A 27,932-nucleotide genomic window follows, 5' to 3' on the forward strand; every position below is an offset into this window, starting at 1 on the left:
TTTTAATTTCAGCTGTCAGATACTTAATTTCTTTTCTTTTTTAAAGATTTTATTTATTCATTTGACAGAGATAGAGATGGCGAGAGCAGGGACACAAGCAGGGAGAGTGGGAGAGGGAGAAGCAGGCTTCCTGCCGAGCAGGGAGCCCGATGTGGGACTCGATCCCAGGACCCCGGGACCATGGCCCGAGCCGAAGGTAGATGCTTAACAACTGAGCCACTCAGGTGCCCCAGATACTTAATTTCTAAAAGCTGCTTTCTTTGTTCCTTTTTCATAGCATCCTGTTTAATGATAAATATCTTTTTATATTTCTCATTAATGCTAATTAAAAAATTATTGAAGTACAGCTTATATATACAGTAAAATTCACCCTTTTTAGTGTTCAGTTTTGACTCTTAGCAAACACGTACAGCCATGTAACCACCACCACCGTGAGTATAGAACAGTTGCATTATCATCTGCCCCAAATTCCCTTGTGTTCCTTTAGTCAGCCCTTTCTCCTTCGTTTCACCCCAGGCCACCACTGATACATTTGCTGTTCCTGTAGTTTTGCCTTTTTCTGAATATCATATAAGTGGCTATTTAGCTTTTTGAGTCTGGCTTTTACCTAGCATAGTGAATTTGAGATTCATCCAAAATACTGTTTTTATCAACAGTTCATTCCTTTTTGTCATGGAGTAGGTAGTCCATTATATGGAGGTACCACAGTTGGCTTATCCACTCACCAGTTCAAGAACATTTGAATTGTTTCCAGGTTTTGGAGGTTATAAATAAAGTTGATGTAAACATTTACTTACAGGTTTTTGTGTGAACACAAGTTTTTATTTCTGTTGGGTAAATACCTAGGAGTGGAATTGCTGGGTTACATGCCATGTATATTTTAACCTTACAAGAAACTGCCAGGGGCACCAGACTGGTTCAGTTAAGCATCTGCCTTTGGCTCAGGTCATAATCCCCGTGTCCTGGGATGGAGCCCCGCATCAGGCTCCCTGCTCAGTGGGGAGTCTGCTTCTCTCCCCGCTCCCACCTGCCCCCCTACCCTGCCTCATTCTCTGTCTCTTTCTCTCAAATAAATAAATAAAATCTTTAAAAAAAATTAAAAAAAAAAGAAAAGAAAAAAAGAAACTGCCAAACTGTTTTCCAAAGTGGTTTTACCATTTTGCATTCCCACCAGCAACAGATGAGGATTCCAGCCATTGTAATAGGTATATAGTGGTATGTTTCTTTTCTTTTTTTTTTTTTTTTAAAGATTTAAAAAATTGATTTGATAGAGAGAGCAAGGAGCAGAGGGAGAGGGAGAAGGAGACTCCCCCTGAGCAGGGAGCCCAGTGTGGGGCTCCATCCTGGGACTCCAGGATCATGACCTGAGCCAAAGGCAGATCCTTAACCCACTGAGCCACCCAGGCGCCCCTAGTGGTATGTTTCATTATGATTTAATTTTCATTTCCCTAATGATTAATGATGCTGAGCATCTTTTCATGTGCTTATTTGCTTGTCTGTGAAACAAATCTTTGGTGAAGTGTCTGTCGAAATATTCTGCCCAATTTTTAATTGGGTGTATTTGTTTTCTTATTCTTGAATTTGGAAAGTTTAGCTAACAATAATTATTTATGTTATATAATTTCCCAGAGCTCTTTTCTCTGTTCCTTTTTCAAACCATACTCTTCTTGGATGTAATGCCCTTTTTTTTTATTTCTCTGAGGATATTTATTAGTTTTTTAAAACTTTTCTTTGTTTCTTTTGTTACCTCAGATTCCATTCTTTTTGTTTTTGTTTTTATTTTTGTATTTTATTATTATTTTTTAGATTTTTATTTATTCATTTGAGACAAAGAGATAGAGAGAGCACAAGCCGGGGGAGCAGCAGAGGGAGAGGGAGAAGCAGGCTTCCCGCGGAACAGGGAGCCTGATGCGGGGCTCGATCCCAGGACCCTGGGATCATGACCTGAGCCGAAGGCAGATGCTTAACGACTGAGCCACCCAGGTGCCCCTGTTTTTGTTTTTGTTTTTATTTTGTTTTTTAAGTAGGCTCCACACTCAGTGTGTGGCTTGAAACCACACTCTTATGTCAAGAGTTGCATGCTGTACTGACTGAGCCAGCCAGGCGCCCCAGATTCTATTCTGTTTTAGTTCTAATAGTGGAGGCTTTTTTTTTGAATACCTCATGATCCTTAGCTGTTCATGGAGTGAGATGCTGGATAGTGGGTGGCCATGGTTTCCCAATTGGTAGGTTTCACTGTGAGGTGATTGGGCAGTGAGCCAGCCTTGTCTTTGGTGGAACCCCAGATATCAGTATTTGTTATTTTTGTGTATTTTTGTTTTTGTCTTTCACTCTTTTATTTTTCTCTTGTGAGTCTGTTTGGTGTCTTAAGGGAAGATTTCTTTAATTTCTTGCCTGAGGCTGGGATTTAGGGGCCTGAGAGAGAGTGTATGCCCAATATCTTGGGAAGTTAAGTGAAGGGAGGTGGGTAGGGCTCTCACCTTACAGTATGCACATGTCACTAAATTTCCCATCAGGAACCCTGAGCCTTCTAAGCCCAATGGTCCAGGAGTCCGGTTGCCTCCAGATCATTAGCTTTTTTGCTCCTCTCCTCTGCCTCTGAAAGTTCTTAGAATGGAGACGTCTCTCTGCAAAGTCAGATACCTCTTTTCCCAGTTTCCACATTCTACAAAGTTACTGAAATTGCTTGATTGCTTTTGTCTCCTCTCCTCTCTCTTTTGTAAAGATTTTATTTTTTCTAATTTTTTTAAAGATTTTATTTATTTATTTAATTGACAGAAAGAAACAGTGAGAGAGGGAACACAAGCAGGGGGAGTGGGAGAGGGAGAAGCAGGCTTCCCGCCAAGCAGGCAGCCCGATGTGGGGCTCGATCCCAGGACCCTGGTGGGATCATGACCTGAGCCGAAGGCAGATGCTTAACAACTGAGCCACCCAGGCGCCCTTTAAAGATTTTATTTATTTGAGAGAGAGAGAGAACGAGTGGTGGGGAGGGACAGAGGGGGAGAGAGAGAACGAGCGGTGGGGAGGGACAGAGGGGGAGAGAGACAGAGAGAGAAGTAGACTCCCTGCTCAGCAGGGAGCCCGATGGCAGGGCTTAATCCCAGGACCTGGAGATCATGACCTGAGCTGAAGGCAGATGCTTAACTGACTGAGCCACGCAGGGGCCCCTAAGATCTACTGTTTTAGCAACTTTCAAATATACAGTATTGTTAACTTTTAGTTACATGCTATATATTATATCCCCAGAACTTATTTATTTTATAATTGGAAGTTTGTGTTTTTTGATTATCTTCACTCATTCCCCCCCCCCCATCTGTTTTCTGTGTCTTTGAGGTTTTTTTTAGATTCTACAATGTAAGTGAGATCCTGCAGTATTTGTCTTTCTCTGCCTGACTTATTCCACTTGGCATGGTGTCCTCAAGGTTAATCCATATTGTCGCAGGATTTCCTTTTTTATAGCTTAATAATAATAATACGTATTTTCTTTGGCGTGTGCGTGTGCATACATACATGTACACATTACATTTTCTTTATTCATTCACCCGTCAATGAACACAGGTTGTTTGCATGTTTTGGCTAGTGTAAATAATGTTCAGTGAACATGGGGATGTAGATTATCTCTTTGAGATAGTGATTTCTTTTCCTTTGGATTAATACCCAGAAGTGGAATTGCTCGATCTGTTTTTAATTTTTTGAGGAACCTCCATGTTGTTTCCCATAGTGGCTTCACTGATTTACATTTCTAGTAACAGTGCACAAGGTTTCCCTTTTCTCCACACCCTTGCCAACACTTGTTATTTCTTACCTTTTTGATAATAGCCATTCTAACAGGTGTGAGGTGATATCTCATTGTGTTTTTTTCTTTGTTCTCTTTTTCTCTTTGTATGTTTTGCATTTTGTATTTCTTCACTATCAATTTTCCAAGTGTTAGGAGGAATAGGATATTAACTCATGCTATGATTTTGTCATATATAAACTGAAGTCTCAGGGTCTGGGTGGCTCAGTCAGTTAAGCGTTTGTTTGCCTTTGTCTTAGGTCATGATCCCAGGGTCTTACTCATCCGGCTCCCTGCTCAAGTGGGGGAGTCTGCTTCTCACTCTCCCTCTGCCTCTCTCCCCAGCTTGTGCTCCCTCTCTCTCACTCTCTCAAATAAATAAATAAAATCTTAAAAAAAAATTAAACTGAAGTCTCTTTATTTACAATGTGATTAAAAAATTTAAAAACAATTTATCTAATACTTACTTAGTGTGCAGGGTACTGTGTTAAAAGCGTTAAAGAGATAATGGTGCCTGGGTGGCACAGTCCATTAAGCATCTGACTCTCAGTTTTGGCTGGGGTGGTGATCTTGGGGTCGTGAGATTGAGCCCCGGGTCGGGCTCCGTGCTGAGCGTGGAGTCTTGCTCGAGATTCTCTCTCCCTCTGCCCCTCCTGCTTGTGTGCTCTTGCTCTCTCTAAAATAAACAAGTAAATCTTAAAAAAAAAAAAAAAAAAAAAGCTTCAAAGGTAAGAAATGGTACTTGCTGGGGTGCCTGGGTGACACAGTCGGTTAGGTGTCCGACTCTTGGTTCAGCTCGGGTCAGGATCTCCAGGTCATGAGATCGAGCCCCATATTGGGCTCTATGCTCAGCAGGGAGTCTGTTTGGGATTCTCTCTCCTTCTTCCTCTGCTCCTCACCCCGCCCCGTGCATGTGCGCTCTTTCTTTCTCTCAAATAAATAAATCTTCAAAAAAAAAGAAGAAATGGTCCTTGCTTTCAGGGTCTTTACTCTTTTGAAAAAGGAATAATAGCACAGTGCATAAATAACTCTAACACAGGGCAGGCTGTGGTAAGTGCTATATGGAAAAAGAAATTAGAGAAGTTGCATTCTATTGGAAGATCAGAAATGGTGTCAAGAAGAAGGTTGAATTTTGGATACGCTTTGTAAGTTGGGTAGATTTTTCCAAGTGGAGGTTGAACAGGCAGAGAAAGGAGGATGCGAATTGTAACAGATGGACAGAAAGATGCATGTTTAGGGCTACGTTTTTGTGGTTTGAGTGTTGAGATAAGACTGGAAGAAAGGGAGATTGTATTTTGGTCCAGGTTGAATAAATGCCAGTCTGAGAAATTTGTACTTAGAGACAGTTACTGAATTTTTTTTTTTTTTAAAGATTTTATTTATTCATTTGAGAGAGAATGAGATAGAGCATGTGAGGGGGGAGGGTCAGAGGGAGAAGCAGACTCCCCGCCGAGCAGGGAGCCCAATGCGGGACTCGATCCTGGGACTCCAGGATCATGACCTGAGCCGAAGGCAGTCGCTTAACCAACTGAGCCACCCAGGCGCCTGACAGTTACTGAATGTTTTAAAACTGGAACATGTCATGATAAAGCTGATTGTAAAAAATAATAATGTGGCTTTAGTGTATAGGATTTATTGTAATAGGAGAAGGCTGGTAGGATAGGACCTTTTTTTTTTTTTTTAAAGTAGGCTCCACTCCCAGCATGGAGTCCATTGTGGGGCTTGAACTCACAACCTGAGCTAAGATCAAGAGTCTGACGCTTAACTGACTGAGCCACCCAGGTGCCCCTAGAATATGACTTTTTTTAATTATTATTAGCATATAATGTATTATTTGTTTCAGGGATACAGGTCTGTGATTCATTAGTTTTACACAATTCACAGCGCTCACCATAGCACATACCCTCCCCAATGTCCATAGAATATGACTTTTAATAGCTATGTAAGGTTCCATCCTAAGGCTTTACCAAAATAGTTAAGCTGTACTCTGTTTGCTATGATTACCTTTAGTGGCTGTTCTTTTAGATAAATCTTGGTTCATATCCCTGATTTTTTTTTTAAGGCTTCACTATGTGTCACACTAATATACGTACATATGTAGTATGTAATATACATCATATATAACAGTAGGCATATTATAATATGTATAACATGATATATCGTAAGTACAGTAAATATATTTTCACCAGCAGTATACAAATATATATTTCACCAGCTTTCATTTTGCTAGCACTTTTATAAAGCATCTTTGCATTCAATGGGTTAAAAGCACTTTTGTTTGAATTTGCATTTCTTCGCTAATTTAATACTTTCATGACCTCTCATGTCCAAATCTCTATTTGTAGTCATAATTTCTTTCCGGTATTTTAACTTAGTAATGGATGAATACTTCTTTTTTTTTTTTTTTTAGATTTTATTTATTTATTTTGACAGAGAGAGACAGTGAGAGAAGGAACACAAGCAGGGAGAGTGGGAGAGGGAGAAGCAGGCTTCCTGTGGAGCAGGGAGCCCCATGTGGGGCTCGATCCCAGGACCCTGGGATCATGACCTGAGCCGAAGGCAGACACTTAATGACTGAGCCACCCAGGCACCCCTGGATGAATACTTCTTGAAGCCCTCCACTTAAATGTCCTATAGGCACATCACATTGAACATGTTCCAAATAAAATTCATACTTTAGTGACCACTCCCAACCTCCCATTTCCTTGCTCAGCAAATAATGGCACTGCCAACTGAGTTGCCCAAATCAGAAGTGAGGAAGTAAGAAACTCCTCCCTATGCCTCACCCTGCATCTGCAGGATTGTTACCAGGTCCTATTCAGTTTACATATCTTTGAACTCTTTTGTTCATTTATGCTAATGGTTCCCTGAATTGGGCCCTCTTCATCCCTCAGTTCGCCTCTTGAAGGAACCAGCTTGCTGCCTGGCCTCCTTTCATTTATGTCCAGCCTCATCTTCTGTTGCTTCATTGATTTGTTCATTTAAAAAAAAAAAAAACCTATTGAGTACCTGCTATGTTCCAGGCACTATCTGGAATGGAGCCGGGAATAAATCAGATACGGCCTCTGCCCTAATGTGGCAGGGAAGGCAGCAAGTGTATCAGTAAGAGGAGTGTTTTGAAAGGGGGCACGTAAATATGATCTAGTCTGGGGGGGTCAGAGAAAGCTTCCCTGAAGAGCTGACAAGCTCAAAAGTAAGAGAGGAAAGAGGATTGTAGGCCCTAGGATCATCACATGCAATGGACTGGCAGGAAAACCATGAAGGATTTTATAAGGAGAAATGTGATCAGACTGCTTTTAAAGAGGTCTCTCTGGCTATAGAATGGAGATTGGAGTGGGATAAGATAATGGATGAAGGGAGTTCAGTAAACCACTTGACAGATCTTGTACTAGGTTGGTATCAGTGGGAGTGAAGAGAAAGAATTGAAAAAAATAATTTAGGACTTAGAATGACCCATCTTAGTGATAGATTGATTAGGTGGGGTGTGGTGAAGGAGAGAAAGGTCAAAGATTAATTGACTTCTAAATCTCCCTTATTTCTCTCTATTCACAACTTACTTCTCTTCACCTTGAATTTGATCACCAGGTAATACTGAATTCTTTGTAGTTCTCCTCACATAACTTAAAGTTCTTCACTGCTGCGATGATTAACTCCTAGTCACCCAGCCATCACCTTGTCCAGCTTACCTTCTCTGGTCACTGTTCTCTTTTCCCCAAGTAGGGCTAAGTTCTTTTACCTCTCATTTCAGAACCTTATACACTTACATGTTGTTTAGTTTCCAAATGTTTGGGAAATTTCTAGGTGTCTTTTTTTTCCCTAAGATTTTATTTATTTATTTATTTGAGAGGGAGAGGGAGAGAGAATATCCCAAGCAGACTCCCCCGAGTAGGAAACCCCATGCAGGGCTCAATCTCACGACCCTGATACCATGACCTGAGCCAAAATCAAGAGTTGGATGCTTAACAGACTGAGCCACCCAGATGCCCCTCTAGATATCTTTCTGTTACTGATTTTTAATTTAATTCCATTATGGTCAGAGAATATACTTTGTATGATTTTAATTTTGTAAAACATTTTTAGAGGTTTATTTTGTGCTCCAAAATATTGTCTTTCTAGGTGAGTGTTCCAAGTGTACTTGGAAAGAAAGTGTATTCTGTTGTTGGGTGGAATGTTCCATAAGTATCAGTTAGGTTAAGTTGGTTGCAGTGCTCTTAAGGTCTTCTATATCCTTGTTGATTTTTCATCTACTTGTTTTATTGATTACTAAGAGAGGAGTGTTGAAATCTACAACTGTTGTTATGGATTTGCCTATTTCTCCTTGGAGTTCTGTTAGTCTTCATATATTTTGAGGCTCTCTTATTAGGTCCATAAATATTTAGGAGGGATTATTTTATCGTCTAGATTATTTGACCCATTTATCATTAAATATTTATTTGTTAAGATATTATACTGAAATGGAGTGTTAGTTATCTGGTTGTCTCCTTCATGAGAACCTATGTTAGGGCAGGGTCTCATTCATCTCCCTGTCCTTAGTACCTGGCTCAGTCTCCAGTATGTAGTAGGCAGCACAGGTATATGAGTATATGAGTCAAAGAAAGTCTCTGGATTCTTTTCACTCTTAGTTCTGTGCTGTCCAGTATGGCAGCCACTAGCCACATGTGGCTATTTATTGATTGATTAAAAATTTTATTTATTTTATTTTTTTAAAAAGATTTTATTTATTTGAGAGAGAGAGAGATTGAGAGAATGAGTGGGAGGAGGGGCAGAGGGAGAAGCAGGCTCCCCACTGAGCAGGGAGCTTGATGCAGGACTCGATCCCAGGACCCCAGGATCACAACCTGAGCCAAAGGCAGATGCTTAACTGACTGAGCCACCCAGGCACCCTAAAAATATTTTTAAAAAAGATTTTAAGTAATTTCTGCACCCAACATGGGGCTTGAACTTACAACCCCGAGATCAAGAGTTGGCATGCTCTATGGACTGAGTCAGCTGTAGGCACCCCCAAGAGCCTCACATGGAGTTGCCTGTTGTTAGAGGCAGTCAGTTAATACTTAGTTTTAGAAAATCTGCCATGGTCCTGATAAAATTAAGCTAAGAGTCATAGATGTGGGACAGAAGGGAAAGGATTTCAATTTAGAGGCTTTTGGTTGGGAAATTTAATTTGGTAACTTAAGAGTATTCCAGTGTTGTAAAAGTCTAACAGTTGGTATATGAGCTGACTTGTGAGATAACTGGTGTGTTCCAGTGTGTCTGTTCTCCTATATAAAACCTTTTCTCAGGAATCTCTGGCCAAATTATTTAACTAATAGTTTTCAAGGAAAACACATTACCTTTTTTTTTTTTTTGAGTGGAATTCTTTTGTTACTTAATTGATGTTAAATTGCAACTATAGGACTTCCTGAGATTTGCTAAGAAAGTGAATGCCTAGACCTCTCTCCTCATGGATGTTTTCTAGAATTCACACACTTGGGAGACTGCATAGCCAAGTGATTCATACCAAATGGCAGTGTTCAGTAGGTTCAATTTCTATATTTTCCTGTCATGGCTTCGTGCTTGATTTCAGTATGTTAACACTGTCTCCTTTTGAGGTCTGTCTGTTTATAGTATATTCTATTTATGGAACTTAAAAAGTATTTCAGAAATGCACATATTAATCTGTGTGGAATTTCTCTTCTTGTCCTTATTCCTTCTAATGCTTGCACAGCGATATCAAGACTTTTCTGAGGAAATAGTCCAACATTTAAAATAGCTGGTAAAGTTTTAGCACCTCGTATCAGTGCAATTTTCACTGTTCTTCTAGACATTGAAATAATTTCACATGCTCCTTGAAGGCTTATTTAGTAAATTACCCCTTTCTCCGACTCATGACCATATTCTGCTTTCAGAGTGCTATGCAAATAATAAAAAATTTAAAAAGCAGTTTTACTGTAATTTCAGATACTTATTTGAACTTTTTGGTCCTCAATTATCCAGGTGAGATGCCTTCGATTTCTGATATTCTGTAAACTTAGAAAATTACCTCCTTCCAGATATATTATCCTTGTTTGAGTCATGAATCCTTCCTGTATCTTGGAAGAAACCCAGTGGTGGAGATTGTTTATGGCAGGGGTCACAACCTCAAATGCCTTACAGGATTCAAGTATGTAAGGTAAAGACTTGAAATAGCCTTTTTTTCTTTATTAAAACATAACTGCACTTGCTGTTAACATTATTTGCCTTAAAAAACTAGCCATATTGTGGGGTGCTTAGGTGGCTCAGTCATTTGAGTGTCCGACTCTTGATTTACGCTCAGGTCATGAACCCAGGGTCATGGGATTGAGACCTCTGTCAGACATCCTGCCTGGGAATCTCCCTCCCTCTCCCTCTGCCCCTCCCCACTGGCACTCGGTCTCTTTCTCTCTCTCAACCCCCCCCCCCAAAAAAAAACTTAGCCATATTGATGGGCACCTGGCTGGCGCAGTTGGTAGAGCATACAGCTCTTGATCTTAGGGTTGTGAGTTCAAGCCCACATTGGGAGTAGAGCTTACTTAAACATAAATAAATAAAATTCAATGAAAAAATAAACAACTAGCTCCTTTATGCTTTTACAGACAGTGCTGTTTAAATGTGCTAGAGATGTATCTGTAGTCACTCAGGCTGGTGTTTCTATAGGGTAGATTGCAAGAGTGGGATTGTTGGGTGATTTTTTTTTTTTTTAAGATTTTATTTATTTATTTGACAGAGAGAGAGAAAGAGCACAAGCAGGGGGAGCAGCAGGCAGAGGGAGAGGGAGAAGCAGACTCCCTGCCCATCGGGGAGCCTGATGCAGGGCTCTATCCCAGGACCCAGGGATCATGACCCAAGCTGAAAGCAGACGCTTAGTGGTTGAGCCACCCAGGTGCCCCATCTTGGGTGATATTTTTAATAGGCTGAACTAGATGATACTCCCATCACCTAGTTGTTTTTAAACTTTGGCTAATCTGCGCTATGGTTCTTAAAAATTATTTTTACTTGAGATGTCATTGATGTATATGACATTGTATTAATTTCAGGTATACAACATAATGATTTTGATACATGTATATATTGCAAAATGATTACCACATTAAGTTTAACATCTATCACTACAATTAGAATTTTTTTTCTTGTGATGAGAACTTTTAATATCTATTCTCTTAGCACCTTTCAAGTATATAATACAGTATCATTAAATAGAGTGACCATGCTGTACATTACATCCCCAGGCTTATGTGGTTTTTAAATTATTTTTTTTCTAGAATCTACCAAAGTTTATTCAGACCTTTAGTAGGTGGTGTTGGATATAGATTAGGCCCTACATCCTCTTCTCATCATATTATTGGTAAATATACTGTGATTTGAGAGCCTGAGGTTGAGCTTCCAGACTGGGGGGTTGGGGGCAGATGTTTGTTTTGAGAATTTTCTGGCTAGGTTAGAATGGAGTTCTTTATTGTTTCTTTTTTCTTTCTTTTTTTTCGGTTTGAATGGAGTTCTTTATTGTTTCTTTTTTCTTTTTTTTCTTTAAGAGAGGGAGAGAGGTGGTGGGGAGGAGCAAAGGGATAGGGAGAGAGAGAATCTTTTTTTTTTTTTTTTTAAGATTTTATTTATTTATTTGAGAGAGAGAGAGCACAAGCGGGATAAGGGGCAGAGGGGGAGGAAGAAGGACAAGCAGACTCCCCACTGAGCGTGGAGTCCAACATGGGGCTTGATCCCACAACCTGGAGATCATGACCTGAGCCAAAGTCAGATGCCTAACTGACTGAGCCACCTAGGCGCCCTGGAGAGAGAATCTTAAGCAGGCTCCATGCCCAGCGTTGAGATCACATCCTGAGATCATGACCTGAACCAAAATCGAGTAGGACAGTAAATCGACTGAGCCACCCAGGCACCCTTCTTTATTGCTTCTTAGCTTGAGTTTGACCTTAGAAAAGTCATTCTCCTGTGGGCCTTAGTTTATTCATCTGTCAACTCTTGGCTAGACTAGATGATCTAATGGGCGGGGGATTGGTAAACTTTCTCTTAAATTGTCAGATAGTAAATATTTTACGTTTTGTGAGCCAGACTCTGTTGTAACTACTCAACTCTGCTGTTGTAGCACAAAAGCAGCCACACACAATAAGTAAACAAATGAGCATGGCTGTGTTCGAATAAAGCTTTATTTACAAAAACAGGATGTGACTAGCCATAGTGTGTCAACCTGCTTTGGAGCTCTTGGCATTCATTAATCTGTGATTTGGATAATTAGGAAGAAAGCTTTGAATTTTAACATAACACTTCTGAAAGTCTAGTAAGAACTTTATTTTTGCTTTTCCCATATATTAGGAAAGAGAGAATTTTTTAAAATTCAGAAGATTACATTAATATTTTGGTCACTCTCCTTTGGTAACCATCTTTGAATATGTGTGTATATATGAGTGAATACTCACGTGTATAGACATATACATATTGTTATATCTGTAATTGGTTTTGTAAATCTTTTCACTTATACCATGGAATCTTACTATATCTAAATAAAATTGTCCATAAAAATACCTGCTCTCATGGAGCTTTTAGAGACCCATGGACTTTAAAAGTTAATTTTTCATTTACCCACCTATTCTTTTTTGTGTATGATAATTTGTTGATTGAGTTGGATTTTCTAGAAATGAAATTGTATCATCTGCAAACAAATCATGCAGAAATCTTATGTTTATATCTCCTTTTTTTCTTTTTTCAAATTGCATTGCTTACTACCTCCAAAACAATGTTGTAATGCTGGGCATCTTTGTGCTTTCCAAATTTAATGGACTGATACTAATACTTTACTTTTAATTGTTATGCTGGCTGGTGGGTTGAGACCTTTGTGTTGAGTATATTCACCTCTTTCTCTTTGCTTTGTGTCTGAGATTTTTTTTTTTTTAATCAGATGTAGCTATTGTTTTTCTCAGATGTCTTCCTAGCTTCTTTTGAGACAATCGCGTAATTTCTCATTGATTCATTTTCTGTTTTTTTTTTAAATTTAGTTTTGGTGATTAGTAATTTTGTAACAAACATTCCTTCACCCAGGATTTACACTTTATTAGCGTTCTTTTAATAGTCTTTGTACCTATGGCAAGTTCCCCTTTGTCATCACCAGTTTAATCTGTTGTGCTCTGTCCTACTTTTTTTTTTATTCTCTTTCTTTTTTATTTTAATTCCAATATAGTTAATATACAGTGTTATATTTCCAGTGTACAATATAGTGATTCAGCACTTCTATACATCACCCAGTGCTCATCGATAAGTGCACTCCTTAATTCCCATCACCTGTTTATCCATCCCCTCACCTACTTCCCCTCTTGTAATCATCAGTTTGTTCTCAATAGTTAATTTTTTTTTTTATTAGAGAGAGAGGAGGGGCAGAAGATGAGGGGGAGAGAGAATCTTAAGCAGGCTCCACACTGGGCTTGGAGCTGACTTGGGGCTTGATCTCACAACCCTGAGATCATGACCCAAGCTGAAATCAGGAGTCAGACGCTTAACTGACTGAGCCACCCAGGTACCTCTCTTTTGTTTTGTTTTTTCAATTCTACATATGAGTGAAATCATGGTATTTGTCTTTCTCTGACTGACTTATTTCACTTAACATTATAATCTCTGAATCCATCCATGTCATTGCAAATGGCAAGATTTCATTCCTTTTTATGGTGGAATAATATCCTACTTTTTTTCTTGATCATGTTAGTTCTAGTGTAAATAGACCGTGTAGATTACCTCTGTCCTCTACTGATTCTTCTTGTACTTCCTCTTTGTACACTTTTGAATTTGCAACATGCATTCCATGTGACTGTTTATTTACTCAGTCTATTAGATCTGTTAAGGACATAAAGAAGTGTCTTAAGTCTCCTGCTATAATTCTGCTTTTGTCCATTTCTTTTTGGATTTCTTACAGTTTTGCTTTATATATAGATTGATGCCAATTTATTTGGTTTATTACTTCATGCAGCAACCTTTTTTTTTTAAAGATTTTATTTTTAGATAATCTTTACACCCAATGTGGGGCTTGAATTTACAACCCCAAGATGAGTCGAGTCACGTGCTCCACCGACTGCGCCAGCCAGGCGCCCCCTGTTCATTTTTAAATACTGTATGGTATTTCATTATATTTATCCATTTAATACTGATGAATATTTAGGTTATTTCCGGTTTTGATGGGGGCTTCTTCAGAGCATCAATTCATACATCTATGTGTAAATATATGGATTTCTTTTTTGATGCTTACATTTTTTTTTTAAAGATTTTATTTATTTGACAGAGACAGACACAGCAAGAGAGGGAACACAAGCAGGGGGAGTGGGAGAGGGAGAAGCAGGCCTCCTGTGGAGCAGGGAGCCCGATGCAGGGCTCGGCCCCAGGACCCCGGGACCATGACCTGATCCGAACGCAGATGCTCAACGACTGAGCCCCCCGGGCGCCCCAGATGCATACATTTTTATATCAGTTTTAATGGAATTTTTATTTTGTTGGAAACCCATAGAAAATGTTTTTAGTACTTTGCAGTTGTTTAAAGAGAGAGGGTACTAAATATATTTTAGCTTTGTGTTAATAACCCGGTGCGGTTGTTACTTGAATTCCAGTCTTTGTGCAGTAGTCCCTAGATGTTATTTCTAGACCAAGGCTGTCCCCAGTAGACCTTTCTGTGATGATGGAAATGTTCCTTATCTTTACTGTTCAGTGTGGTAGCCACTAGGTACCTGTGGCTAATTAAGTACTCGAAATGCTGGCTCTTGTTAAAACTTTTGCTTTCAGGGCTCATACTTTCTAACCTTGTCATTGATCTCCTTTATCTGCTGTTTCTCCCACCTGCACAAAGAGCATTTGTTATTTCTCAAATGCCCTTTTGCTGAGAGGTTGACTCCGGTGGTTTTTAACAAGAGAGGAAGTCTAATGCAAAGAGCACAAGCTTAGGAGACAGGTGGATTTGTGGTTGGGTTTTTTTTTTTAAGATTTTATTTACCTGAGAGGGAGAGTGAGCATGTATGTGAGTGGGTGTGGGGGCTTGGGGGTGGAGTAGAGAGAGAGAGGGACAAGCAGACTCCGTGCTGCGTGATGCGGGGCTCAGTCCCACGACCTTGAGATCATGACCGGAGCTGAAATCAAGTCAGATGCTTAACTTACTAAGGTACCAGGCGCCCCTGAGGTGGATTTGCGTTTTAGTTTTTTCTTTTAGTGATACTTGCTGTGTTACCTTGGACAAGTGATTTAGCCTTCCTTTTTTTTTTTTTTAAGATTTTATTTATTTATTTGACAGAGAGAGAGAGATAGCGAGAGCAGGAACACAAGCAGGGGGAGTGGGAGAAGGAGAAGCAGGCTTCCCGTTGAGCAGGGAGCCCGATGCGGGGCTCAATCCCAGGACCCTGGGATCATGACCTGAGCCGAAGGCAGACGCTTAATGACTGAGCCACCCAGGCGCCCCTGATTTAGCCTTTCTATATGAATCTTTATTTTCAGTTTTTTAAATTATTTTTATTTATATTAAATTTTTTAAGATTTTCTTTTTAACCTCTACACCCAAGGTGGGGCTCAAACTCACAGCCCCGAGACCAAGAATCACATGCTCCACCAACTGAGCCAGCCAGCCGCCCCTCTACATGCATCTTTAAAAAGGATAAAATTTAGTACCTATTTCATGGAGTTGATCTGAAGATAAATGATATAATGCATTTAAATGTGCTTAGCACAATTCCTGTTGGAAGCCCTCTGTGAAAGCTAGCTGCTGTTTTTCATATTATTACTGTCACGAAAGAATAGGGAATGGAGACAAATGGAATGTACTCACTGGAAGAGCACAGCCTTGTGAATAATAACCTTGAAACTGGGTTGGGACACTATTCCAACTGAAACTAGCTAGTTGTGTCCCCCCGCACCTTCCCTTTTTTTAAAGTAAGCTCTGCACCCAATATGGGGCCTGAACTCATGACCTTGAGATGGAAAGTCACATGCTCTACCCACTGAACCAGAATGGGACACTATTCCAGATGAAAGGGAGAATCCTTGTTACTTAGGACAAATGAGTTTCATAATTTTTAAAAGATGACTAGTGAATGTAGGTGACTTATTTTTGTTAAGCCATTCATAGTTTATGTGTAACTGTATATTAAATAGATTTTATTAGATCTAGAGTATTAACTTCTGATGAAAATGATCTTCCTTCATCCCTTATACCAATACTGAGTGTCCATCTTTCTCTCAGATATGCTGATTAGAAATAGGGAGACAATACTACATTTTTTCCTCTAGAAACACACATTGTATAGAGACTTACGTAAATGTTCGTCTTAGAATTAATATGATAAAAATTTATAAACCAAATTTTGAAAAATCTACAGTGGCATCAGGGTTTTAATCTTGGCATGACTTCGCCTCTAGACCTCCTCCTTCTGCAAATAGTGTTGCTTCTGGGTGTCATTAGTTAAACAAATACTTTTTAGTTAGGTTTGTGCTCTAAGGAAGTTAACAAATGAGCTGGGGGCACATGAATGATTGCCTGTAATATAAACATACTCCAGCTACAGTGAAGAGCTATACAGAGTGCCAGAGGAGCACAGTTGTAGCAGGCACAGGAGAGAAGAGATGACATTTGATCAGAGCCCTAGAAAAGGTCGGGGATTTCTCACAAGTTGAGCAAATTAAGGCATTTTCTTTTTAGAATGTATAGAGAAGGGTGTGTGTGTGTGTGTGTTTTGTTTTTGTTTTTAATAAAAAAGAAATTGGGGGACCTCTCTGGGTCAGTTGGTGGAGCATATGACTCTTGATCTTGGGGTTGTAAATTCAAGCCCCATTTGGGTGTGGAGATTACTTTAAATCCTTTTTTTTTAAAGATTTTATTTATTCATTTGTCACAGAGAGAGCGCGCACACAAACGGGGAGCGGCAGACAGAGGGAGAAGCGGGCTCCCTGCTGAGCAAGGAGCCCCAGTTGGGGGACTCAATCCCAGGACCCTGGGATCATGACCTGAGCAGAAGGCAGATGCTTCACCAACTGAGCCACCCAGGCATCCCTGAGATTACTTAAAATCTTTTAAAAGAGAGAGAAATTAGCCAAACAAATGCAGATTGTGCCCACAGTGCATATTTTAAAAATCCATACTGTTGACCCGTTCTTCCAAAGAGTTAGAAGAGAAGCATCCCTGCAGACCCTCGTAAGTTAGACTTCTATTATGAAATACTAAAGAGTGGAAAGTTTTGGAAGTGCCAGTTCATTTTTTTTAAAAAGTATCTATACATAGTAACACAGTTTTTCTGTTAAGGTAGTAACATATCTCATGGGCCAGAATCTTTGTTATTCAGTCAAGAAATTCTCTCCCTTGACTGTGCTGGAAATTCATGGACAAATTCTTGCTCGTTGGTTCTCGTTTTCTCCCCTAGAATTCACACAGACCACTTTCCATCCTTAGCATTTTGTTTTTTGTAGGCTTATTAATGTCTTTGATTAGGCTTCAACTTTCTTTTTTAAGATTTTTTTTATTTATTTGAGACAGAATGAGAGAGAGAGAGAGAGAGCACATGAGAGGGGGGAGGGTCAGAGGGAGAAGCAGGCTTCCTGCTGAGCAGGGAGCCCAATGCGGGACTCGATCCCGGGACTCCAGGATCATGACCTGAGCCGAAGGCAGTCGCTTAACCAACTGAGCCACCCAGGCGCCCTCTTAGGCTTCAACTTTCTTTCACATCAGTCCTATTCTAGTCATGTCTTCTGAGACAACCCCTTAGTTTTTCTTGTCTGAGTTTCCACTGAAAGCCTTACTTTCTGTTTGATAGGAGGAATATCCAATTTCTGTAAAGCAGTAGTTTTCAAATTTCGCTGCACAAGGGAATTACCTGGGGAGAAAAATAAAAATACAGATTACTGAGCTTAACCTGGGTTTCTGTAAATTTGGGTTGCATGTTGGCCCTCTACTTTAACAGCTTACCGTGTGACTTTGCTGCATCTCCAGTTTTATGACCGAGTATTTCAGGCAGCTTCTCAAACTTCAGTGAGCGTATGAATCACCTGAAGATTTTGAGAAACTGCAAATCCTTATGTAGTAGACCTGGGGCCTGAGCTTCTGAATTTCTTGCCAGCATCATAGATGATGCCAGTCACATTTTGAGTAGCTAGGTTTGAAGGTGCTTTTTGGAATTAGTGAATTTCATCTGATGTGTATTAATTGTTGCTTGTCTAGATCTCAGAGGGATACCTTTCTAAGTTCTAGGGCAGTGGTTCTTAAAGTGCAGCCTCAGACCAGCACAGTTAGCACCACCTGGGAATTGTTAGAAATGCACATTCCGAGACTCTTTTCTAGACCTATTAAATCAAACTATTTTAATCAGAATCAGCTCTCTAGGTGATTCTGCTGTACGAAGTTTGAGGAGCACTGTTCCAGGAGTTCTCATAGTGAGGAGTAAAAGCACATTTCTAACATCTGCAGATTATGTAGAGACATAATTTTCTTGTGTAATTGTGTGGGCTAGCGCTTAAAAACGACTAATTTTTTCAGTAAATATTATGTATCTTACTGTGTGCCAGCCACTATTGATAGCAACAGACAACATAGAGAAAAACTCCCTGTCTCTAAGGAGATTTCATTCTTGTGGTTATGTTAAATACTACTTCATGTACCTATATGTATGTATGTATATTTATATATCTCCCCATAAGCAGTAGATAGAACTGTTTTGCATGGTTTCAAGTTGTTTATCCTTTTGTAGCAATTTTTTTTGTTTGTTTCATGGTGTGTTTTTTTTTTAACATTGATAACAATGCTGACATATAAAGCCCTAAATTACTCAAGACTGCTCTATAGAATCTTATCAAATGAATGTTCCACAATTTAATTTTTCCCCTCTTGATGTACATTTTGGTTGTTTCTAGTTTGATTAGCTGTTTATTTGCTTTTTATTTTTTATTTATTTATTTATTAAGATTTTATTTATTTATTCATGAGAGACAGAGAGAGAGAGGCAGAGGGAGAAGCAGGCTACCAAGGAGCAGGGAGCCCGATGCGGGACTTGATCCCAGGACGCTGGGATCATGACCTGAGCCGAAGGCAGACGCTTAACCATCTGAGCCACTCAGGCGCCCTATTTGCTTTTTAAATAATACCGTATATTCTGCACATACATGAGGAAGGTTTCTCTAGAGAAGTGATTTTTAAACTGTGGACTGCAGCAGCATGTTTTAAAAGCTGACAGAATAGAATAGATGATATTAGGATAGAAGAGAAGATGTTAATTCAAGCTCTATTACAAAGCTGTAATCATCAAGACAGTATGGTACTGGCACAAAAAGACACATAGATCAGTGGAACAGAATAGAGAACTCAGAAATGGACCCTCAACTCTATGGTCAACTAATCTTTGACAAAGCAGGAAAGTATATCCAATGGAAAAAAGTCTCTTCAACAAATGGTGTTGGGAAGATTGGACAGCCACATGCAGAAGAATGAAACTGGACCATTTCCTTACACCACACACAAAAATAGACTCAAAATGGATGAAAGACCTAAATGTGAGACAGAAATCCATCAAAATCCTTGAGGAGAACACAGGCAGCAACCTCTTCGACCTCAGCTGCAGCAACTTCTTCCTAGAAACGTCACCAAATGCAAGGGAAGCAAGGACAAAAAAGAACTATTGGGACTTCATCAGGATAAAAAGCTTTTGCACAGCAAAGGAAATAGTCAACAAAACCAAAAGACAACCGACAGAATGGGAGAAGATATTTGCAAATGACATATCAGATAAAGGGCTAGTATCCAAAATCTATAAAGAACTTACCAAACTTAACACCCAAAGAACAAATAATCCAATCAAGAAATGGGGAGTAGACACAGACAGACACTTCTGCAAGGAAGACATCCAAATGGACAACAGACACACGAAAAAGTGCTCGACATCACTAGGCATCAGGGAAATAAAAATCAAAACCACAATGAGATACCACTTCACACCAGTCAGAATGGCTAAAATTAACAAGTCAGGAAATGACAGATGTTGGCGAAGATGCGGAGAAAGGGGAACCCTCCTACACTGTTGGCAGGAATGCAAGCTGGTGCAGCCACTCTGGAAAACAGTATGGAGGTTCCTCAAAAAGTTGAAAATAGAGCTACCCTATGACCCAGCAATTCACTACTGGGTATTTACTCCAAAGATACAAATGTAGTGATCCGAATTTTTTTTTTTTTAATAGAGGAAAATTAGGGGTGCCTGGGTGGCTCAGTCGTTAAGCGTCTGCCTTTGGCTCAGGTCATGATTCCAGGGTCCTGGGATCGAGCCCCGCATTGGACTCCCTGCTCAGCGGGGAGCCTGCTTCTCCGTCTCCCACTTCCCCTGCTTGTGTTCCTTCTCTCGCTGTGTCTCTCTCTCTCAAATAAATAAATAAAATCTTTTAAAAAAACAGGAAAATTAATATAATTTGTCTGCTAGATATTAGATCAGTGTTGAAAATGATGAGTGTGATCTTCAGTGGCACATTATAAAGACATTTTTATGAATAGTTGAAATGACTCGTTAATACTAATGGTTGACAGTTGAGGAGCTTATATGGTTTAATTTTGAGTTTTCTTTTTATATACTCTTATCTGTGCTCAGTTCTGTAAACCTGAATCTTTGAATTTGGCATAATGATCTTATATTTGTGACCATCAGTAAGCCATTAGTAGCAGCATCATTTTACTGATTTGAATATTGTTTCATATGTGTGCATAGATACCTGCCCAATATTTTTCTTTTAAATTATTAAAATAAAAATACATGCATGTGATATTGAAAAATGTAAAAAAGTAACCCCAGGTCTCAGAAACAACTGCTTTAAAAAGATTTTTTTTAAGATTTATTTATTTATTTTAGAGAGAGAGAGTGTGTGTGTGTGTGTGTGCAGGTGTGAGCAGGGGGAGGGGCAGAGGGAGAGCATCTTCAAGCAGACTCCCTGCTGAGTGCAGAGGCTGTGGCAGAGCTGGATCTCACAACCCATGAGATCACAACCTGAGCCAAAACCAAGAGTCCGACGCTTAACTGAGCCACCCAGGTGTCCCTAAGAAGAATCTTAAATGACTTCTTAGATATATATATATATATTATCCTTGTTCCCTCCTATTTTTTTCCTTTTGTTTCTGATTTTTCTCAATGACATTCTTTTTTTTTCTTTTCATTTTTTTAAATTAAGTAAGCTTTATGCCCAGTGTGGGGCTTGAACTCACAACCCTGAGATCAAGAGCCTCATGCTCCATGAGCTAAGCCAGCCAGGTGCCCCTCATTGACTTTCTATTCATTGTTCTTTTTTCTCCATTACTGGCTTTTTTCTTCATTTAATAATGTATCTTTAAGATTTTTCATTTCAGATATATGAATTTTACATTGTTCTTTTCAACTGCTAGATTGGATTACATTGTGTAGATAATCATAATTCATAATCCATTTAAGTATTGATGTATATTTAGGTTAAAAAGAAAAAAACACAAAACTTCGACTTCTACAAACTGTTGCATTAAATTTTTTTGTACTTAAATATGTGTGTGTGTGTGTATCTGTAGGATAAATTCTAAGAGGTTGAATTGTCGGGTCAAAGGGTTATACATTCAGATCTGCCACATTGCCTTTTAAAAAATTGAAACAATTTATACTTTTCCAATAATGCTTCAGAGGGAACTGACCTATATTTACTGTTAACTTTCAAAAGTGCTCACACTTTCAGTATATATATGACTATAGTCCTACTTTGAATAGAAGCTATTTTGTGGTTTCCAGCTAGATGTGTAGAATGTAGAATTTATGGGCCTTTTTGTCCTTTTACCTCTAATAGCAACAGAAAATGAACAGACTTTAGCTTATAAAGTTAAATGAACTGTTAAAGATCAGATCTATACAATGGTTATCCAAAATCTTTCAGAATGTATGAAAGCTGGTGCTTTAAACTTAGACATTAGGGGCGTGTGGGTAGCTCGATGGGTTAAGTGTCCAACTCTTGATTTTGGCTTAGGTAATGATCTCAGAGTCCTCAGATCAAGCCCTGCATTGGGCTCTGCGCTGGGCATGGAGCCTGCTTAAGATTCTCTCTCTCCCTCTCCCTCTGCCACTCTCCCCCCTCTAAAAAAATAACTAAAAAAATAAAATTAGACATTAAATTTAGACAATATTTCTTTTTTTTTTAAAGATTTTATTTATTTATTTGAGAGAGAGAGAGTGAGAGAGAGCACATGAGAGGGGGGACGGTCAGAGGGAGAAGCAGACTCCCTGCCGAGCAGGGAGCCCGATGCGGGACTCGATCCAGGGACTCCAGGATCATGACCTGAGCCGAAGGCAGTCGCTTAACCAACTGAGCCACCCAGGCGCCCTAGACAGTATTTCTGTTACTGCTTTACACATAGATTACTATCAGCAGTTTTTTTTTTTTAACATTAACTGCTTTCATTGATAGACTTTAAATAGTAATTTATTGTGTTTCTCATTATAAAAAGCTGCTAGATACAGTGTCAGATACTTTTTAATGAGTACTCTTATTTGCAAGTGATAGAAAACCAACATGTTGACTTAAGCGCAAGGGAAAGGGTTTTGGTTTCTGTAGCTGTGAGAACTGAGGGATACATTCCACCAAGGGCTTAAGAATTATCAGTACTTATATCTTACTTCTGTTTCTGTCCATCATCCTTATTCCCTTCTTCCATGATGGGTTAGCCACGGACAGCTCTGGCCTCCTTCATGGAAAGAAAGGGCTTCAGAGCACTTCTCACTTAACAGATGAATATAAAATGCCGGGCAAAGAGTCTTGCTGGGTTGCCCTGGGTCATATCTCCATGCCAGTGATGAGGAGATGGAATACTGTGATTGGCGGGGCGGGGGGGGGGGGGGAACGCCTCAGCAGAATCACGTGGTGTGGGGGAAGGGAAATTGTCTATAGGGAACGATGCTGGGCAAATACTTACTAATAAAAGAAATATGCCAGATTCTCTTTGGCATAAGAGTTAGGTGTTCAGCTGGGGAGATGGAGTAGATACCATGAAAAGGTAAATTATAAGATAACATGGTTTGAAGAAGGCTATGGGAATTCAGAAGAGCCTGGGGAGGTTAGAAACGCTTTTGAAGGAAATGGTAACCTATGGAGTTACATCTTAAGGTGGTGGTGGTATATTCCACACCTGTTGATGTCTTTCTTCATAAGGTCACTTGTATCCATCTTTTTGTTGTTCTCACAGCCATTCAGTTCTCACTGAATCCCAGTCTTCATCTTATGGTTAATTGCAGAAGATGCCCTGCTTCTGGTTTCATTCTATACAGTGAAGCCAGAGAAGTCTCTCTGGAACATTCTACCCTTTGCCCTGTTTAGAAAACCTGTAACAACCCTCATTACTGCCAGTATAAATACTACTATACAGACTCCTAAACCTAACGTTTAAGGACATCTACATTCTCCTGGTCCTAGAACTGCTTTTCCAGCCTTTCCTTCTGTGATTCTTTACTTGGATGCTCTTTGACAGCATTTTGCATAAACATCTGAAAGGAATGCAGGGACTGTTTCTATAAGCAGTTTTGTCTCTGCTGACTTGTGTTTCTTCTCTTATTTGAGGAAATTCCTCTAGGTTTAGTCTTCCTTTTACTCCTTTCTCATTTATATTTATGTAGTAAGTCCTAAATAATTTCCAGGAGACAGTAAAATGGACTGGATTACCCATCATGATGCTTACTATCATGGTGATTCTGTGATTTAATTGAATTTGTGAAAACTGCATCTGTGTAGATGGTGTCACTTCTGTGAAGTTTGCCAAGATGTAGGCTCCTTTCTCGCTATATAGGCTCACCAGCAATGTCTGGCCCAGGGTGATCCCTTGGACTTTTTTCTGCAGAAAGTAATGGATATATTTTTATTTGGAAAATCTTTTCAGTGAATGAATATTGCGTGTGCATGTATAAATTAAAATATCTTGGCCTTTTATATTCTTTAACATACTTTTTTCTCCTTATACCATACACCCTTTTAGTGTGCAGATAATGAGACAAAGCCAGAAGTGAGGGCTCAGGAATGGGGGAGGGAGCAGGTAGTTAAAAGAGTTTACCAGTGGGGCGCCTGGGTGGCTCAGTCGTTAAGCGTCTGCCTTCAGCTCAGGTCATGGTCCCAGGGTCCTGGGATCGAGCCCTGCATCGGGCTTTCTGCTCGGCAGGAAGCCTGCTTCTCCCTCTCCTACTCTCCCTGCTTGTGTTCCCTCTCTCGCTGTGTCTCTGTCAAATAAATAAATAAAATCTTTAAAAAAAAAAAAAAGAGTTTACCAGTAACCCAAAATCATGATTGATAAAAGTTAATTGTACAAAAATGAATTTAATGTTAATTGATTTTGTTAGAATTATTTCTGATATTTATTTTATTTTTTGTTTTTTAAAAATATTTATTTATTTGTCAGAGAGAGAGAGAGAGCGTGCTCACAAGCAGGGGGAGCGGCAGGCAGAGGGAGAAGCAGGCTCCCCGCTGAGCAAGGAGCCCAATGCAGAACTCCATCCCAGGACCCTGGGATCATGACTTGAGTCGAAGGCAGTGCTTAACTGAGCCATCCAGGCGTCCCTATTTCTTTCTTTTTTTTTTTTTTAAGATTTTATTTATTTATTTGACAGAGAGAGACACAGAGAGAGAGGGAACACAAGCAGGGGGAGTGGGAGACGGAGAAGCAGGCTTCTTGCTGAGCAGGGAGCCCGATGCAGGGCTCGATCCCAGGACCCTGAGATCATGACTTGAGCCAAAGGCAGATGCTTAACAACTTAGCCACCCAGGCGCCCCAGGCATCCCTATTTCTGATATTTAAAAATGCATTTCCTATTCTGTAAACATCATTGGAAAGTATAATAATGATAATAATAGTAATGCAGGTATAGCCATTTAGGAGAAACTTGTTTCTTCCTTTTTTTTAACTTTTTTTTTTTTTAAGATTTTATATATTTATTTGAAAGAGAGAGACACATAGTGACAGAGATAGCGAGAGAGAGCACAAGAGGGCGGGAGAGGGAGAAGTAGCCTCCCACTGAGCAGGGTGCCCAGCTCAGGGCTTGATCCCAGGACCCCGGGACCATGGCCTGAGCCAGAGGCAAATGCTCAATCAACTGAGCCACCGAGGCACCCCAGAAACTTGTTTCTTTCAACAAGTTTTCTTTTTTTTTTTTTTTAAGATTTTATTTATTTGCGAGAGAGACAATGAGAGACAGAGCATGAGAGGGAGGAGGGTCAGAGGGAGAAGCAGACTCCCTGCTGAGCAGGGAGCCCAATGTGGGACTCGATCCCGGGACTCCAGGATCATGACCTGAGCCGAAGACAGTCGCTTAACCAACTGAGCCACCCAGGCGCCCTCAACAAGTTTTCTTATTTATATGGCAGGGCTTATTAAAATGCCTCATAGACTCATTCAGAGAATTAAAAGTATCTATGTTTGGTACAAAGTTCTCAAATGTGCTAAATATTGATACATTTATATGCATACATTATATATTCTTGGACATCACATCTCATAAATTGGGGAACAGGCGCCTACAGTTGTTTAACTGACTGCTAAAAAATATACATAGTCTGTTGTCTGTTTCCTACCTGAACCTCCCTTTTTCCTTCTCCCAGCACTGGGACTCTCCTCTCCTACTTCCTCCTTCCTTTCTGTTTCAGTCCTAAATTTGTGCTTCCCTGTGGAACTCCCCCGATACGTGGCTTTCAGGAAGCATTTCTGGCAGAGGAAAAGGGGTGCTTCACCAGAGAACTTCCTGTCTGGTTGTTGAGCAGCATTTCTGTATCGCAGCAGACACAGTATGAGCTCTGTTGTGCCTCTTATCTTACATGGGGATGTTTTTTCTCATTTATGTTCTTTTCAGATCTTTCATAAACACAGTTATTTTTTATCATGGTTACCTCTACACCAGTTAACCCCTCTAGATAATTGAGAGCTGAGTATAATTGAAAATTTTTTACTTGTTTGTAATATAATGGGAAAACTTCGAATTCAGATTTTTTATAGACTTAAAAATTAGAGCTAAATCATTACTTATTGGTATTATTTTAACTTGACAGTTACTAGAAAAATAGAAGTATGCTTATTTATTTTTTGAGGTATATGTCCAGATAGGAAAAACTTTTAGAAAACTCTTAGTTTTTAGAAATGATGTACTGATTTGTGGGGCACCTGGCTCACTCAGTTGGAGGAACATGTGACTCTTGATCTCAGGGTTGTGAGTTCGAACCCCTCTTTGGGTGTAAAGATTACTTAAATATTTTTAAAAAAGAAACGATGTACTGATTTGTAATTATGCCATTTCTTTCTTTACAGGTAGGCGAAAACCAAGAGTACATCGGCCTCGTTCTCCGATATTGGAAGAAAAAGACATCCCACCCCTTGAATTTCCCAAGTCCTCTGAGGATTTAATGGTGCCTAATGAGCATATAATGAATGTTATTGCCATTTATGAGGTACTGCGGAACTTTGGCACTGTTTTAAGGTTATCTCCTTTTCGCTTTGAGGACTTCTGTGCAGCTCTGGTGAGTCAAGAGCAGTGCACACTTATGGCGGAGATGCACGTTGTGCTTCTGAAAGCGGTTTTGCGTGAAGAAGACACTTCCAATACTACCTTTGGGCCTGCTGATCTGAAAGATAGCGTTAATTCCACGCTGTATTTCATAGATGGGATGACGTGGCCAGAGGTGCTGCGGGTGTACTGTGAGAGTGATAAGGAGTACCATCATGTTCTTCCTTACCAAGAAGCAGAGGACTATCCCTATGGACCAGTAGAGAACAAAATCAAAGTTCTGCAGTTCTTAGTCGATCAGTTTCTTACCACAAATATTGCTCGTGAGGAATTGATGTCTGAAGGGGTGATCCAGTATGATGACCATTGTCGGGTTTGTCACAAACTTGGGGATTTGCTTTGCTGTGAGACATGTTCAGCAGTATACCATTTGGAATGTGTGAAACCACCTCTTGAGGAGGTACCAGAGGACGAATGGCAGTGTGAAGTCTGTGTAGCACATAAGGTGCCTGGTGTGACTGACTGTGTTGCTGAAATCCAAAAAAACAAACCATATATTCGACATGAACCTATTGGATATGACAGGAGTCGGAGGAAATACTGGTTCCTAAACCGAAGACTCATAATGTAAGTAAATCTGGTCTTAATTTTTGTATGTATTTAAAATTAAGCCAGTTTCCTTAATGACTGATAGAACAGAGCTATGCTGCTGATGTAATATAAACTTTTGTGACTTAATAATGAGTTACATAGTTACATAATTTCTAACTTGAAGAAATAAATGCATTAAAAGTTTCTTAAATTACAAAGAAAGAAAAAAATTTATGAAAAAAGGCAAATTATACACCAGTCTATTAATTGCCTGGTGGTGTAGGAATTAGAATTATTACAACGCAGATGCCACTGTGGGCCCTTCCCTGGTTATGTTCCCTACAGCCTATCCTGAGGTAATCTTCACCCTAATTTTGGTGTTAAGATTTTCTTGCTTCTCTTTTTACTTTTGCTATATCTGTACGTAAAATGGACTGGCAAGAACAAACCGGCTGTCTTATGAAAGATCAGTTTTGTCATTATTAGTTGTAATCTTGCAGGAAAAGATAAGCTCAACAGACTCATGTTCATAGGCTTCTGCTTTTCTGAGGGTTTTTAAGGGGCTCTTCCAGGCAGGTCAGTGGGAAGGTTAGGAGGCAGTCTGGAAAAGCAGAGCATGTACCTCAGTCAGATGTTGGGCAGGGTTGTAGTGGGGACTTGGTTTTGACATCTTGTAGAAATACGATCGAAGGTAGTGGGCTACTTTGTAATTTTCAGCTTCTGAAGTCTTCAAAGCCTTCTTTCAGCTCTCAGAATTAGGTCAAATCAGAAAATCTGTGGTGGGATGAAATCAGAGTAGGGCATGGAGAAGAGAGCAGGAACTTCATCAGTACCTGGGCAAGCAAGCCAGGTAGAGATAAGAATCTTAGTTGGGCTCACCCTTTGATTATAAAAATGGTACAGAGTAAGCAGAGATCTTCTGAGTTTTTTGTGCAGTTGTTGTCTTGCAGGGTTGCTGTTGAAAATCTGAATCCAGTCATTGATTGTGTGTGACTGGTTTGGACTTATCTGGAAGCTTGTGGAATCTTCTCTTGTAGTGTTTTGCAGTTTTAGAGTGGTATGGCCTTGTGTGAGTCTTTTTTCATCCACTG

General features: G+C 39.7%; 1 protein-coding gene across 14 annotated transcripts in view; it reads left to right on the top strand.

Moving 5' to 3' along the window:
• Nucleotides 1–27,932, top strand: part of BPTF (bromodomain PHD finger transcription factor) — a 146,984-nt gene that overhangs the window by 12,175 nt on the left and 106,877 nt on the right. For all 14 annotated transcript variants that reach the window (XM_081804660.1, XM_081804659.1, XM_081804662.1 and 11 more), the window contains exon 2: nucleotides 26,055–26,877. In XM_081804660.1, the coding sequence (XP_081660786.1) occupies nucleotides 26,055–26,877 (823 nt within the window). The remainder of the gene's footprint in view (nucleotides 1–26,054; nucleotides 26,878–27,932) is intronic.

The sequence above is a fragment of the Leptonychotes weddellii genome, chromosome 15, assembly GCF_054177405.1.
Source record: "Leptonychotes weddellii isolate Sample4059 chromosome 15, ASM5417740v2, whole genome shotgun sequence".
NCBI classification, from domain to species: Eukaryota; Metazoa; Chordata; class Mammalia; order Carnivora; family Phocidae; genus Leptonychotes; species Leptonychotes weddellii.